This window comes from Cricetulus griseus, chromosome 4, assembly GCF_003668045.3.
Source record: "Cricetulus griseus strain 17A/GY chromosome 4, alternate assembly CriGri-PICRH-1.0, whole genome shotgun sequence".
Lineage (NCBI taxonomy): Eukaryota > Metazoa > Chordata > Mammalia > Rodentia > Cricetidae > Cricetulus > Cricetulus griseus.
The window spans coordinates 86,235,852-86,250,677 of NC_048597.1; the positions used below are offsets into that span (position 1 = coordinate 86,235,852).

At 44.2% G+C, this 14,826-nt stretch overlaps 1 protein-coding gene across 6 annotated transcripts in view; it reads left to right on the top strand.

The window, feature by feature from the left end:
* Window positions 1-14,826, top strand: part of Fry (FRY microtubule binding protein) — a 378,278-nt gene that overhangs the window by 312,000 nt on the left and 51,452 nt on the right. For all 6 annotated transcript variants that reach the window (XM_035443188.1, XM_035443189.1, XM_035443184.1 and 3 more), the window contains 9 exons: window positions 562-665; window positions 2,050-2,235; window positions 3,413-3,611; window positions 6,118-6,239; window positions 8,222-8,409; window positions 8,589-8,683; window positions 11,306-11,913; window positions 13,378-13,475; window positions 14,191-14,361. In XM_035443188.1, the coding sequence (XP_035299079.1) occupies window positions 562-665; window positions 2,050-2,235; window positions 3,413-3,611; window positions 6,118-6,239; window positions 8,222-8,409; window positions 8,589-8,683; window positions 11,306-11,913; window positions 13,378-13,475; window positions 14,191-14,361 (1,771 nt within the window). The remainder of the gene's footprint in view (window positions 1-561; window positions 666-2,049; window positions 2,236-3,412; window positions 3,612-6,117; window positions 6,240-8,221; window positions 8,410-8,588; window positions 8,684-11,305; window positions 11,914-13,377; window positions 13,476-14,190; window positions 14,362-14,826) is intronic.

The window sequence follows — 14,826 nt, forward strand, 5'->3', positions numbered from 1 at the left end:
CTCCTAGAATATTAGCAGAGTTTAGTCAAATATCAGCCTGTGACCCTTTGAATTTTTCCTTGATGTAATCTTGAAACTAATTTTGTAATGCTTGTTAGACTACATACAACTTGAAGGGATGGACTCCTTCAATTTCTCCTTTTCCTTCAGCTCTTGTTGCTAGAAAACTCACCATTCTCTGATAAACTTAACAGATGTTTCTTGCAGTGGGGCTCTGTGCTGTCTCTGCAGAGCTGGAGAGCTGGCTCAGCAGTAAAGAGCACTGGCTGCTCTTGCAGAGGACCTGGGTTCCGTTCCCAGTACCCACATGGCAGCTCACAGCCATCTGTAGCTCCAGTTCCAGGGGGATCCAGCGCCCTCTTCTGGCATCCATGAGCACTGCATGAACATGGTACACAATGAGTCACTCATATACACTCACAGTAAAAATAAATAAATCTCTTCAAATTCTACCTCTCTTGAATAAGTACTTTATATAATTTTTCATAATTGTTACTTGACCTGTCAATGTATTTCCATCCTGTATAAAAGTTGCATCCATTTCTCCATTTTGTTGGTCAGGTGCAATATTGCTGTGATTTTTATGACTGAGATGGTGGTGGACCACAGTGTGAGAGAAGACTGGGCTCTCCATCTCCCACTGTTACTTCATGCTGTCTTCTTAGGTAAGACTGGGTCTAAGCGGAATTTAAACCAAAGGATGATAGAGGCCTTGCATAGGTTAGCTTCAGTTCTGAAATCAGTGCTTTCCTTTTTCATTGAACCTTTCTACTCTGTAATATGTCTTGTTCCAGGTGATCAGTCATAGCTTAACACTGATGTAAATGGAGGCTTTTTTGTCCTGCCCAGTCCTGCAGCTGCTTTTAAAATAATCACTCAGAGACTCAATTAGTTGCAAACCGGTTGGCCTATTGCTCAGGCTTATTACTAACTAACTCTTGCAACTTAAATTTACCCATTTCTATTAATCTATATTTTGTCACATGGCTTCGTGGTATTCCCCATTCTCTAGTACATCTTGCTGCTCTGGTGGCTGGATAGCATCTTCCTGACTCCACCCTTCTTCTCCCTGTGTCTCTAATTGGGTTTCCTGCCTGGCTCCATCTCGTCTTATTATAGGCCAAATCAGCTATTTTATTAACCAATGGGAATGAAAGTTATTCACAGCACACTGACGTGTCTGTAATGTACATGTATTAATGATGCATCTTTAAAGACACCCAGAATAGTATGGGCTTATCTGGAGGGTCCTCGGCTGAAGAAACAATGGAAAGCCATGAAATCTTGACCAAAGCAAAGAGAGAAATAACAGGGAATGTGACAGGCTAAGCACCTAGCTTTAGGTGTCCAAGTGGCAGGCAAAAAAGTGGGAGAGGAACCATCTAGAACATCAGTTAAGTTGCAAAGAGAAAAATAAATGTATACCCCCTTTAGGCCTGGTGTGATGCCACATATCTGTGATCCCAGCACTCAGTGGCTGATGGAAGATCTCAAACTCAAAGCCAACATGTACTTTCTAGCAAGATATAGCTCACAAACTCCTTTTTCAATAGCGTATCCAGGGAAGAGAATACATCAAGGAAAAAAAGAATACAGCTGGTCATTGGTGGTGCATGCATTTAATCCCAGCACTCTGGAGGCAGAGACAGGCAGATCTTTAAGAGTTCAAGGCCAGCCTGCTCTACAGAGTGAGTTCCAGGACATTCTCCAATGCTACAGAGAAACCCTGTCAAAAAAACAAGCAAAAAAGAGTATGCACCACATTAAACAGTACAGAGAAGTCTAGAAAAGGCCTCCTGTAGGCATTTTATGCAAACATTTCATTTAAGTCACAAAGCATCTTATCTTCCCTAAGCCTAACTTCTTTATGTTGGTAACCCAAAGACTAACAAAGACAACTTACGGTTCTCCCAACATGCATTTCTGCCAACGCACTAGAGTCGTTGCCATTCCTGGAACCTCAAGGGGCTTTAGTGTTTGTTTATATTAGGAGACTGTGACTTCTGTTCCAGGATTATATTAATTAGAAGACTGTGCCCTCTGTTTCAGGTTTGGACCATTATAGGCCTGAAGTCTTTGAGCACAGCAAAAAGCTGCTCCTTCACCTCCTCATCGCCCTTTCTTGCAACAGCAACTTTCACGCCATTGCCTCTGTGCTCCTGCAAACCCGAGAGATGGGGGAAGCCAAGACATTAACCATGCAGCCTGCTTACCAGCCAGAATATCTCTACACAGGTAAGAAGAGGTGGGTGTGGCAATGTTACCAGTGGGGAGACAACACTCACTTCCCTTGTGCTGTTGTGTCTGAATTTCTGCATGATAAAATAACACCGTTTCATGTGACCATGCCTCTAGAAAGCCTTTTCATGGTTGAGTATTTTAAAGTGCATTTTTCATAATTCTTTTGACTGCTGCCCCCAGTGAGTATGTTCCTATTGATGTACTGACATCAAAATGCTTGTTGGTCAGGAACACTGACCTAGAACACTGAAGGATGAGAATGTGGAACGAGGTGACTATGCTCCCACCTGAACAGGACATGGCAAGTGTGTCAAGTGTCTCTCTGTGCCTCCTTGTACCCCTGAAGGGGTTTTCACTTTACTGAGTGACTGTGTTTTACTGGAACCTAATGGAACACAAATTTCAAAAATAGAGAAAAGGGAGATGGTTGCATGCATATATTTTCAAGCTACAGTATAACTAGAGATGTAAGTGTTAAATATGTAGTGAAAAAACAGTATCTTCTTATACTATAGTTATTTGACTATGGTGCCAGACAGCTCATTAAAATATGCTAATGCATGGTTAAAACATAGATCAGTGGTAAAATATACACTTAGCATGCATGAGGCCCTGGGTCTAATCCCAAGCACTAAATACATATATGTATATGCACATTGTATGTTCATATGTACATATGTGCACACACATATTAGATACACATATTAAATTATTCATAGCCACATTTACTCAGAAACATAAACTATAACTTACCCACCAGCCACTGAATAACTAGTGTTTTTCTTTTTTAAATGAGTCGTTTTAAATGTTTCAGTTGTCCATTACTTGGGACTAATTTGCTGATGGTACAGTGGGTATTGACCTTTTATAGTTGGGCTGTTTGCTGCTGTATTCATAAAACACACATGCACTTCCCTTTTGCTACAACATGTAGTAAAGCCCCAGTGTGGAACACTGTATCCTATCTCCCCATGATCCCCGATACACACTGGTGGTCACAGCAGTGCATCTGAGGCCAGAAGCAAAGAAAAATGATCCGTGTTGATGACTCCTAACCATAGCCCAAATCAAGTGTTCTTTAATGTCACACTGATGTGTGTTCGCCTCCAAGCCTCTCATCAAGCATGTCGGCACCCTAGCCCATTTGTCCACTCTCTTCTCCTCGAATCAGGTGGCTTTGACTTCCTGAGAGAGGACCAGTCGTCCCCGGTGCCAGACTCTGGCCTGAGCTCCAGTTCCACGTCCTCCAGCATCAGTCTAGGTGGCAGCAGTGGGAACCTTCCACAGATGACCCAGGAAGTAGAAGATGTGGACACAGCCAATGAGACAGACGAGAAGGCCAATAAGCTCATTGAGTTTCTCACAACCAGGTAATGGGCTCGGGGAGTCAAAGCGCCAGCACTTTAAACCACAAAACTAGGCAATTAATTATGTTGGTGTTTAGAAGAAGCCCTCTTTTCTTCTGATTTATATTGACCAGAGTTGAGGACAGATGCTTCGAGAGGGTGTCTCATGTCCCATCAACAAGATGATGGGTCGGCAGGGAGATTTCGGGTGTAATGATGAGATGATGCAGCAGACGGTAGTGCCCCACCATGAGGCTGACTTCCGACATCTCCAGAGCTGCCAGGTTCTGGTGTTAGACCCCCGAAAACTCAAGTATCCGGGGTCCCAGGCCACGTTCGAGGTCACCCCAATCACCAGGCGGATTCGAGAGCTTGCTGCAAACTGCACGAGGCTTTATTGTAATTTAACGAGCTACCCCATGTTAGCTCGGGTCTTTCACCCACCCGCCATGGCGGACAGCTAGAAAAGACGGATTGAAGCTGCTGCGCATAGATCTTTATAGGGCAGCGTAAGGGGAGTGTCTAGGGGTACGCACAGGCTCACGATTGGTGTGCCTCCAGGCTTGGAGGGCTTGCCCTGTGTTGATTGGTCAACTGGTTGTTATGGCTCATAGGCCCTCCCAGGGTGGTTGCTATGCTCTCTGCGTCATTGCTGTGCGCTTGTCCTAAAGCACACCCAGGGTCGTAAAGCATAGCGCCACCAGCTAACTTCTGATTGGTTCCTTGTCACAAGGCAGGCATCTGACTTTCTAGTGACTAGGTCAAGGTCATAGAAGCACATGTTCGGCTGTTATGGCTGCCGAAAGGGAAGCTGGTTCCTTCACTGGAAGTTCTGAACTTAGCCAAGAACTTCACTCTGAAGACCAAGGATATTTGCCACAGTCCACCCTGGGCACCTTCACGGAGACTGTTTGCGCATCTGCTCCAGAGTCAGAAGGCAGACAGGACTGGAAGCAGAATGGGAGCAAATGGTCCTGTTTTCTCAGGTCTTCCGGTTCTCCATGCAGTCACTAAGGCTTCAGAACTACAGGCGCCCCGAGGGCCAGTGCTCTGTATAAGCCTGATTACTGGTGTCTTGCTGTCCTTTCTCGGGCCTTAAGTCCTGCACATTCAGCTCTCAGCTGTTAACAGTTACCGCTGCCACTCAGAGTCTGATAGTACCACATGCTGGCACTTACCTCACCTAACTCCTCCCCGTTCTTTAAAAGGAAATTATTTTAACTTCATGTGTCTGAGTGTTCTACCTGCATATGTACATATGTGCACTATGTATGTTTAGTGCCTGTGGAGACAGAGGAGAGCATTGGAGCACCTGGAACTGGAGTTACAGATGGTTGTGAGCCACCGTGTGGGTGCTGAGAACTGAACCCAGCTCCTCTACAAGAGCAGCCATTGCCCTGACCACTGAACCATCTCTCCAGCTCCTCCATCCCATCCTTACTTTTCAAAACACAAGTTTAGATAATAGAAGCCATTTTCTGTTGGTTCCCGAGTATCTCACACCTTGATAACGTGATTCGGACAACAAACTTTCATCTTGGCAAACTCTTAACATTTTATGTCACTTCCCAAACAAAATATAGTGCCTACAGTATGCCAAGCACTGTACTTTGGAAATAAAACATTTTACATGTATTTATTTATTTATTTATTTATTTATTTATTTATTTATTGGTGCCAAAGTGTGCACGTGGAGGTCAGAGGACGAGTAACCAGAATCAGTTCTCTCCTCCTCTAATGTAGTTCCCAGGGATCAAACTTGGGTCCTCCGGCTTGGCGGCACATGCCTTACCTGTTGAGCCATCTTGCTGGCCAGAAATAGATTTTAATTGTTGTCAATAAATTTAAAAAAATTTAAAATAATGACAGTAGGGCTGGTGAGATGGCTCAGCAGGTAAGAGCACTTGCCCGGAAAGCGTGGCAACATGAATTCAATCCCTGGGACTCTTGCAAAGGTGGAAAGTAAGAACAGACTCCGCCAAACTGTCCTCACCTCCCCATGTGCACCATGGCATGAACGCCCACACATATCCTACTTATGCACAATAATGAATTAATTTTAACTAATTTTAAAAAAATCAAAAACAAATCCCCACAAACCAGAGGTTTTTTTGAATATGTGCAGAAGTTTTCATGTGCTAACTCTAGTTAATTAGTAAAGTTTTAAATATGTATATTAAACTATATAAATACATGTCTATAATCCTACATATATGAGACTGGAAAGATGGCTTAGCAGTTAAAAGCATGCTGCTATTCCAGAGGATCCAAGTTGAGTTCCTATCACCAAAAACAGGTGGCTCACAAGTGTCTGTAACTCCATCTCCAGAGAATCTGATGCCCTCTTGTGGCCTCTCTAAGCACTGCACTTATGACACATACCCATTGACAGATGCACATGCTTAAACATAATTAAAAATAATAAATTCTTTTTAAAAAATACATTTTATCTTTGGAGTTAGAACCTCCTGGTACATCTTTTAACACAAAATGACACTCGTGTGTTTAACATCAGTATGTTTTGTTTTAGGGCATTTGGTCCACTTTGGTGCCACGAAGACATCACACCCAAAAACCAGAACTCAAAGAGCGCCGAGCAGCTTTCTAATTTCCTACGTCATGTTGTATCTGTATTTAAAGATTCCAAATCAGGTACTTTATCCTGTTTCCCTAAACCCCTCTCTCAGAATTCTTCTCTCGTGGTACTCACTACAGGAGTGTGATTTATGATAAATCATGCATTTCTAAACTGCAGCTAACCACAATAAGATTTATTACTTCTTGTCCATATTCATGTGACATCAAATATGTCAAAAGGCCTCCGGGCCATAAAAATTTAAAAATGATTATTTTCATTGTGTCCTCTGTTCTTGTCTGTCTCCCTGAAAAGAGGAACAGCAGTCGTACAACCTAATGACCCCAAATAATCATGTGCTTTATATTGTATTTTCTTTCCAACCTGGTCAGATGGTTTTCTTACACCCGAGATCTTGCCTTCAGGAGAATGGTCAGGTGATGTTCATTGCCTTCCTTGGAGTGGCTGCATCTGGGATCTGTGTTTTGATAGAACAGACTGGACTCTTTGGCACCAGGTCTAGGATGTCTTTAGAACTAGTTAGATACATCCCTGTCTTTCTTCTACTTTAAAGGTATATTTTGAACAAAATCTCTTTTTAAAAAGAAGTAAACCAGGCATGGTAGCTCACCTTATAATCCTGGCAGTCAGAGGCAGGAGGAGTGTTTGAAAGCCAACCTACGACATAGTAAGTTCCAGGCCAGCCTGAGCTACAGTGTGAGATCCTTTCCCAACTAAAGGGAAGGTGGGAGGAAGGGAGAGGGAGGGAGGGAGGGAGGGAAGGAGGAAGGGAGGAAGGAAGGGAGGAAGGAAGGAAGGAAGGAAAGGAAGGAAGGAAGGAAGGAAGGAAGGAAGGAAGGAAGGAAGGAAGATATTCTATAAAAAAAGGAGTCCAGGAGCTGAACCAATAGCTCAGTCAGTATGCTTGCTGCAAACACATGAAGACCTGAGTTTGAATGCCCAACATGCACACACCTGTAACCCCAGCACTTGGAGGGCAGGTGGATCTCCAGAGCTCCTTGACCAGCCAGTATGTCTGAAATGGGCAAACTCCAGGCTCACTAAGAGACCCTGTCTCCAAAAGTAAAGAGAGAGAGAGCCACTGAGGAAAACACCTGGCATCATGTCACCCACACAGTACACTTGCGTACCTGTACACACATATACATCAACATACACACAAAAATGAAAAAGAAAAGTGATGATAGAAGAAAAAGATAAAGAAAAGGAGAGTGTTAAATAATAATGCATTTGTGCGAGTGGGTTGTGTGCCAGGCATTGTGGTATTTAATTCGTGTAACATCCCTGTGAGATACAGCCTGCTACTCACAACTCAAAGAGAAGGACATGGGCTTTTAAAAACCGAAACAAACAAACAAACAAGCAAAAAACCTGTCCTTCTTAAGAACCAGAACAAACAAACAACAAACAAACAATAAACCTGTCCTTCCTAGAGTCACAAAAACCCTCTCCCTTCATGTCCCATGATTCATACAAAGTTTGTTTTTTACTTTGAAATGGCTTAAGGTTCTATTGTTCACTTGTCTGTTTGTTGATATATTGTTTTCCTTTATTTTTAAATTTTGTGTGTCTGGCTTTGGGACGGCATGTTTTATGTGCATCATGTACGTGCAATACTTGTAGAGGCCAGAAAAGGGCACAATATCCTGGAGCTGGAGTTACAGATGGTTGTGAGACACCATGCTGGTGCTGGGAACTGAGCCCAGGGCCTCTGGAAAGAGCAAGTGCTCTTAACTGACGAGTCATCCCCCCCAGGCCTTTCTATTTATTTTTAAGTTTCCGAGAGCTCAAGGTCTTGCACAAGCCAGGCAAACCCTCTGTTCCTGAGCCAGATCCACACCATGTTTGCTTGCTTTTGAGGCAGGGTCATCCGGTCCATGTTACTGTTCCCAGCTCAAAATGGCTGTTTTTTTTTAAATAACTATCACCACGAGGTGTGTTTGGGGGGTGCTGTTAGCAGGGTCTAACCCTCCTCACGACTTGAGCACACCAGTGTGAAGCACCAATGCTGACCTGTCCATTGTTCTTCTGGCCATAGGTTTCCATCTAGAGCAACATTTGAGTGAGGTTGCATTGCAGACAGCCCTGGCGAGCTCTTCCAGGCACTATGCAGGCCGATCCTTCCAGATCTTCCGGGCCCTTAAACAACCCCTGTCGGCCCATGCTTTGTCTGACCTGCTGTCGAGATTGGTGGAGGTGATTGGAGAGCATGGTGATGAGATTCAGGTATGGAAGGGAGTGACCACATAAGTACCCCTTATAATTTGATCTTAGACTTTGTAAATGAATAGCGTCAGAATTGACTAGTGTTCAGAAATCCGGATCTCTGGATGGAAGGGAATTTGTGCTAGGTGAGCTCTGGCTCAGGGAGTTAGCACACCAAGTGTTCTCTGTGTGCTTTCCAGGGATATGTGATGGAAGCCCTCCTGACCTTGGAAGCCGCCGTGGACAACTTGTCTGACTGCCTGAAGAACAGTGACCTCTTCACAGTGTTATCTCGGTGAGGATCGCTTTGCTAATATCTGGATATCAGATTTGCTGGGCCAAGTGTCAGCCAGAGTACAAAGAACAGATGTAGGTTTTGAAATCTACGTGGGACCTAAAATGTATACTTGCTATCTTCTTTTATTAGGAATATTTTTTATTTATGTGTATGAATGGGCACTATCTGAGTGTCTGGGAGTTATAGGTGGTTGTGAGCCACCACTTAGGTGCTGGGAGCCAAACCCCAGTCTCTGCAAGAGCAGTAAGTACTCTTAGCCACTGAGCCATCTGTCCAGCCCCGTATTATTTCCTTAAGTTTAAAAAAGGAAAAGGGGTGTTGCAACATACATATGTTTTCATTACACATATATGTGTGTGTATATGTGGTCCCACACCCATATGGGAGCTCATAATCACCTGTAACTCCAGTTCTAGGGGATCATAACACTCAATTCTAGCCTCTGCAGGCACCAGGAATGCATGCAGTATTTGCAAGCAAAACTCTCATACATATAAAATAAATTTTTAAAAGAAGACACTCTAGGCTAGTCTGGAACTCACTCTGTAGAGCAGGGTGACTCACAGAGGACTGCTCGCCTCTGCCACCTGAGTGCAGGGGTTGGGTCAAAGGCCTGTGTCTCAAAGCCTGGTTATTTTTTTTAAGTAAGTGTTGCATGTGCAAATGTGTGTGTAGGGTGTGTGTGTGTGTGTGTGTGTGTGTGTGTGTGTGTGTGGTGTGTGTGTTCTGTGTGTGTGTGTGTGTGTGTGTCTGTGTGTGTTTGTGTCTGTGTGTGTCTGTGTCTGTGTGTGTGCTGTGTGTTCTCTGGGTGTGTGTGTGTGTGTGTGTGTGTGTGTGTGTGTGTGTGTATGTGTGTATATGTGTATGTGTAGGACAGAAGAATACATCAGATCTCCTGGAACTAGAGTTAGGAACAGTTATGAGCTGTCCAACATGGATGCTAGGAACAAAACTCAGGTCTAACCTGCAAGAGCACGTACGGCTCTTAACTGCTGTGCCATCTTTTTAGCCCATAAATCTCAAACATTTTAAATAATACATAATACTGGTCCTATTTATTATATCAGGAAGCAGGACCTAATGAATACACAAAGCTCATCTAAACTACTACTAAAGTGTGGCCCTACTTGTTCACCAACTCACTTCAAATTATTTCTGAGTCCATATTCTGTAATTGAACTTGTTCTTGAAACCAAGTCAGTAAATTTACCTTTCATCCTTTTGAACTTTCCTTTATTTAAGATTAGTGTTATATCTTAATTATATATGTGATGGGAATATGTGCTTGTGAATACTGATCTTGGAAGAGGCTAGAGACTAACAGGTGAGCTGCCAATCAGATGCCAGAGATCAAATTCAGGTCCTCTGCTACAGCAGCCAGTCAGTGCTCTTAGCCTCCTGTCAGCCATCTGTCCAGCCCCATAGACATTTCTATTTACTTCTCTGTGTAGCTCTGACTGTTCCAGAACTCATTCTGTAGACCAGGCTAGTCTCGAACTCAGAGATCCTCCTGCCTCTGCCTCCTGAGTGCTGGGATGAAAGGTGTGCTCCACCACTGCCTGGTTAATATTTTATTATTATTTTTTTGGCGGGGGTGGGGTGGGGGGTGGTTTCAAGGCAGGGTTTCTCTGTGGCTTTGGAGGCTGTCCTGGAACTAGCTCTTGTAGACCAGGCTGGTCTCAAACTCACAGAGATCCTCCTGCCTCTGCCTTGAGAGTGCTGGGATTAAAGGCATGTGCCACCACCACCTGGCTATATTTTATTATTTTTAACTTGAGCATTTTTTATAGCTTCGATGCAATCACTAACACTACTGTCGTCCATCTGTATGAACCCATGTCTCTAGATCTGTAAAAGTGTGATAGGTAAAGCTGAGTATGGTATATAATCCTAGCACTGAGGCCGAGGCTGCCAACCCACAATGCAGTCAGACTCTATGAGAGAGGCAGTGGGGAAGAGGGAAGGAGGAAGAAAGGAAGCAACAAAGAAGGAAGGCAGACAGGCAGAATGTTAATTAAAGAGTTTGACCTTTTCGGTAAAAATGAAGTTAAAAGATAGGTCTCTCTAAGTTCAAGGCCAGCCTGGTCAACATAGTGAGTTCTGAGTCAGCCAGGGCTGCACAGTGTCCCTGTCTCAGAGAGGAAAAGAGGGGAGGGAACCACCAAACTTTATACGTACAAAAACATTTCCTTTGTCCTATATACTTACCTTTTTCCTTGAAGTTAAGAGGAGATAAACTTTGCACTTGTTGGTATACTTTATTTTATAATTATTTCCATCCAAATTCAAATAGAATATAAATATGAAAGCTCACTAAATCGCTGGGGTTTTAGACTTTCAACGAATGAAAGTTAGTATTGGTTTTCGGAGGTTGTCTTTGCTCTGGTTTATTCTTCATAGCTTTGAGTTAGGAATAAAAGACATGTGCATTGGAAGTGGTATGTTCCCCATCCAAGCACTAACCAGGTCTGGCCCTGCTTAAGTACCGAGCCAAATTCAGGGTGATACAGTCATAGACTAAAGTTATCGTCTCTGAGGAATGGTTCTCTTTCATGGCTGTTTCTCAGGAGACAGCAGCGCAGGCTGGCATCCTGCTGACTCACCTCTGTTTATACCTAGCTCTTCATCACCAGATCTGAACTCCAGCAGTAAGCTGACAGCGAGCAGGAAGAGCACTGGCCAACTGAACGTCAATCCCGGGACTCCAAGCGGCAACACCACCACTGCAGAGCGGAGCCGGCACCAAAGGAGCTTCTCCGTGCCCAAGAAGTTTGGTGTGGTTGACCGGTCCTCCGACCCACCTCGGAGTGCCACACTGGACAGAATCCAAGCTTGTACCCAACAAGGCCTTTCCTCGAAAACCAGAAGCAATTCCTCCTTGAAGGACAGTCTCACAGACCCGTCCCACGTCAACCATCCCACCAACCTGCTGGCCACCATCTTCTGGGTCACCGTGGCCCTGATGGAATCCGATTTTGAGTTTGAATACCTCATGGCGTTGAGGCTCTTGAACCGCCTGCTGGCACATATGCCTCTGGATAAAGCTGAGAACCGAGAAAAGCTCGAGAAACTCCAAGGGCAGCTCCAGTGGGCTGACTTCTCGGGGTTACAGCAGCTGCTCCTCAAGGGCTTCACCTCCCTCACCACCACAGACCTGACCCTGCAGCTTTTCAGCTTGCTGACGCCGGTATCCAAAGTGCCCATGGTGGACTCATCTCAAGCCATTGGTAAGGCCAGTGTCGGGCATCCCTGTCGCCCTGATGGTGGTTGCTTTCAACCTTAGAAAAATAAGATAATACTATATGTCCGTATCTATAGTACTAGATACTGGCAATTGAATAAAGGGAGCAGCAATTTACAAAGATGTGTGTATATGTATGGCTATGAATGATTTCTGGATCAAATTGTAAGTTTTGTCAAATTCCCAAATCTTTTGGGTTTTGTTGTTGTTGCTGTTTTGCCTTTCTTTGTGCTCTTGAAAAATGCATTTGTTTTCTATTGTTCTGAAAGAAGCAAAATTAATACACCAGCTTTTTCATATCATGATAAGTAATTAAGAATTCATTTCAATAACTAGATTTTAGCTTAGCCATACTGAGAAATTCTTATAATCTTGAAGACTCTTTCCAGTTGTATGATTAAGGCTTAAATATGCTTGGTTTTGTTTTTTGAGACAGGATCTCACTAGGTAGCTTAGGTTGATGTGGAACTCTGTGTAGACCAGGCTTGGCCTCAGAGGCCTGCCTCTGTCTCCGGAATGCTGGGGTTATAGGTGTGCTCCACCATGACCAGCTTTAAAATGAATTGGGTTTTTGTTTTGTCTTGTTTTGTTTTTTGAGACAGGGTCGCTTTGTAGCCCTTGCTGTCCTGGAACTCACCTGTAGACCAGGCTGGCTTGAACTCACAGTGATCCACCTGCCTCTGCCTCTCCTGTGCTGGGATAAAAGGTGTATCCCACCATCCGGCTTACATTTTTATATTTAAAAAATCTTAAACTATTGCTTCAGTTCAGTTAAGTGTATGTCAATAAAATGTGTATGAGTCATGGTTACTCACAAACAGGTGACAACTCTATGTTGAAATCACAAGTGTAATTCAGTGGCCTCTTTGTATCCATGTCATTTTTGTGGGTTTTTTTTATTGATTTCTTTATCAGATCATATTTAGCCTCCTTCCCGAAGCTACTTGGGGGCTGGTGATGTAGCTCGGTTGATAGAGTGCTTGCCTAGTTTGTACAAAGCCTTAGCCTCAATACCCAGCACCACACACAACCAGGTGTGGTGGTGCATACCTATAATCCCAGCACTCAAGAAATGGAGGCAGGAGGGTCAGAAGTTCAAGGTCATCCTTGCTCATGTTAAAGATCATTTTGTGTCCACGGGTGGCGGTGACACACGCCTTTAGCCTTTAATCCTAGCACTCGGGAGGCAGAGTCAGGTGGATCTCTGTGAGTTTGAGGCTAGCCTGGTCTACAGAGTGAGATTCGGGACAGACTCCAAAGCTACACAGGGAAACCCTGTGTTGGGGGGATGGGGATCATTCTGGTCTGTGTGATACCCTGTCTCAAAACAACAACAAAAAGACCATTTTTAATCACCTTGGAACAAAATAAAATCTATGTATGTCTTCCCACTGTTGCCAGTCACAATATACCATACTCAGCCATCGCCATTGTACCCTCTCTCATCCAGGATTTCCGCTGAATGTCTTATGTCTCCTGCCCCAGCTGATCCAGCATTTTGAAAACCCCAATCAGTTCTGTAAGGACATAGCTGAAAGGATTGCCCAGGTATGCATTAGGACACCACATGCAGCAGATCTGTTTGGGGGTTTCGGTGCCAGATGGAAATGGCCAGATTGGAGAAGGCAGCGGTTTGACACAACTGGTGTCCCAGAAGTTTGACACCACTGGTAACTGACATCTTTAAGGGGCTGTTACAAACTGCCACCACCCCCACCACCCCCACCACCCCGCTTCATTATTAAGAAAAGCAAGCAGACTGGGTGTGGTGGTGCATGCCTTTAATCCCAGCACCTGGGAGACAGAGGCAAGTGGATTTCTATGACTTCAGCCTGATCTACAGAGTGATTTCCAGGACAGGCAGGGCACAGAAACCCTGTCTCAGGGGGGAGGGGGGAGTGGCAGAAGGAAGGAAGGGAAGGCCAGTATGAGCTGTAGAACTGGCTCAGCAGGAAAGGGTGCTTGCTGCCAGGCCTTCCATCTTCAGAACCCTGTGGAGGAAGGAGAGAGCTTCCTCAGGCTGTTCTCTGACACCCCTGCATGCACTCCCTGGCACTCACTTGCTCACACACATACACATTCACACAATAACTAAATTACAGAAAGCAAGGCAAGTAGGAAAGTATATTAGCTAATTACTAAATGAAGTAGTTCTGTAGCTACAGTATGTGGGGCTCTTTTCCAGCCTGTTAGGACTTAGAACATTTGCTGACGTTTCCTCCTGCCCATGGGAATGCTCTAATTGGTCTGCTTATCTTCAAAGGTTTGCTTGGAAGAAAAAAATCCTAAACTTTCAAATCTGGCTCATGTTATGACCCTGTACAAAACACACAGCTACACAAGGGACTGTGCCACGTGGGTCAATGTGGTCTGTCGCTACCTTCATGAGGCCTATGCCGACATCACTTTGAACATGGTCACCTACCTGGCAGAGGTAAGCCTTGACACTAAGGATCACATTGAGTTTAGCTCCCATGTTTCACATGTTTATGGAGCTTTGACACTGAATGTCTACCATGGGTTATCACAAATGCTAATAGATTCGTTTGAAATCCACATAACATGCCAGTGATTGGGGTTTCTGCAAAGAAGCTGAGGCTTGGCTCAGTTAACTGATGATCTCTAACTTTAAGGTAACAAGCTCTAGATCTAGCTGCTCCCAAAGTTTACTCCCTACTTAACTATACACATACCCATCAGAGTGTGGCTGGAGTAAGCAACTTGATCGCACAGCAGTGCACACCAGTAATCCCAGCACTTGAGAGGTGGAGGACATGGGGTTCAGATCTTATCAAGGATATGTTCATGATGGATTGCTCTCAACTAATTAACAAAGTATAATCTTGAAATAAAATCTTTATCATTGCCTTTTGCCTGTGAAACTAGAAACATGACTTAC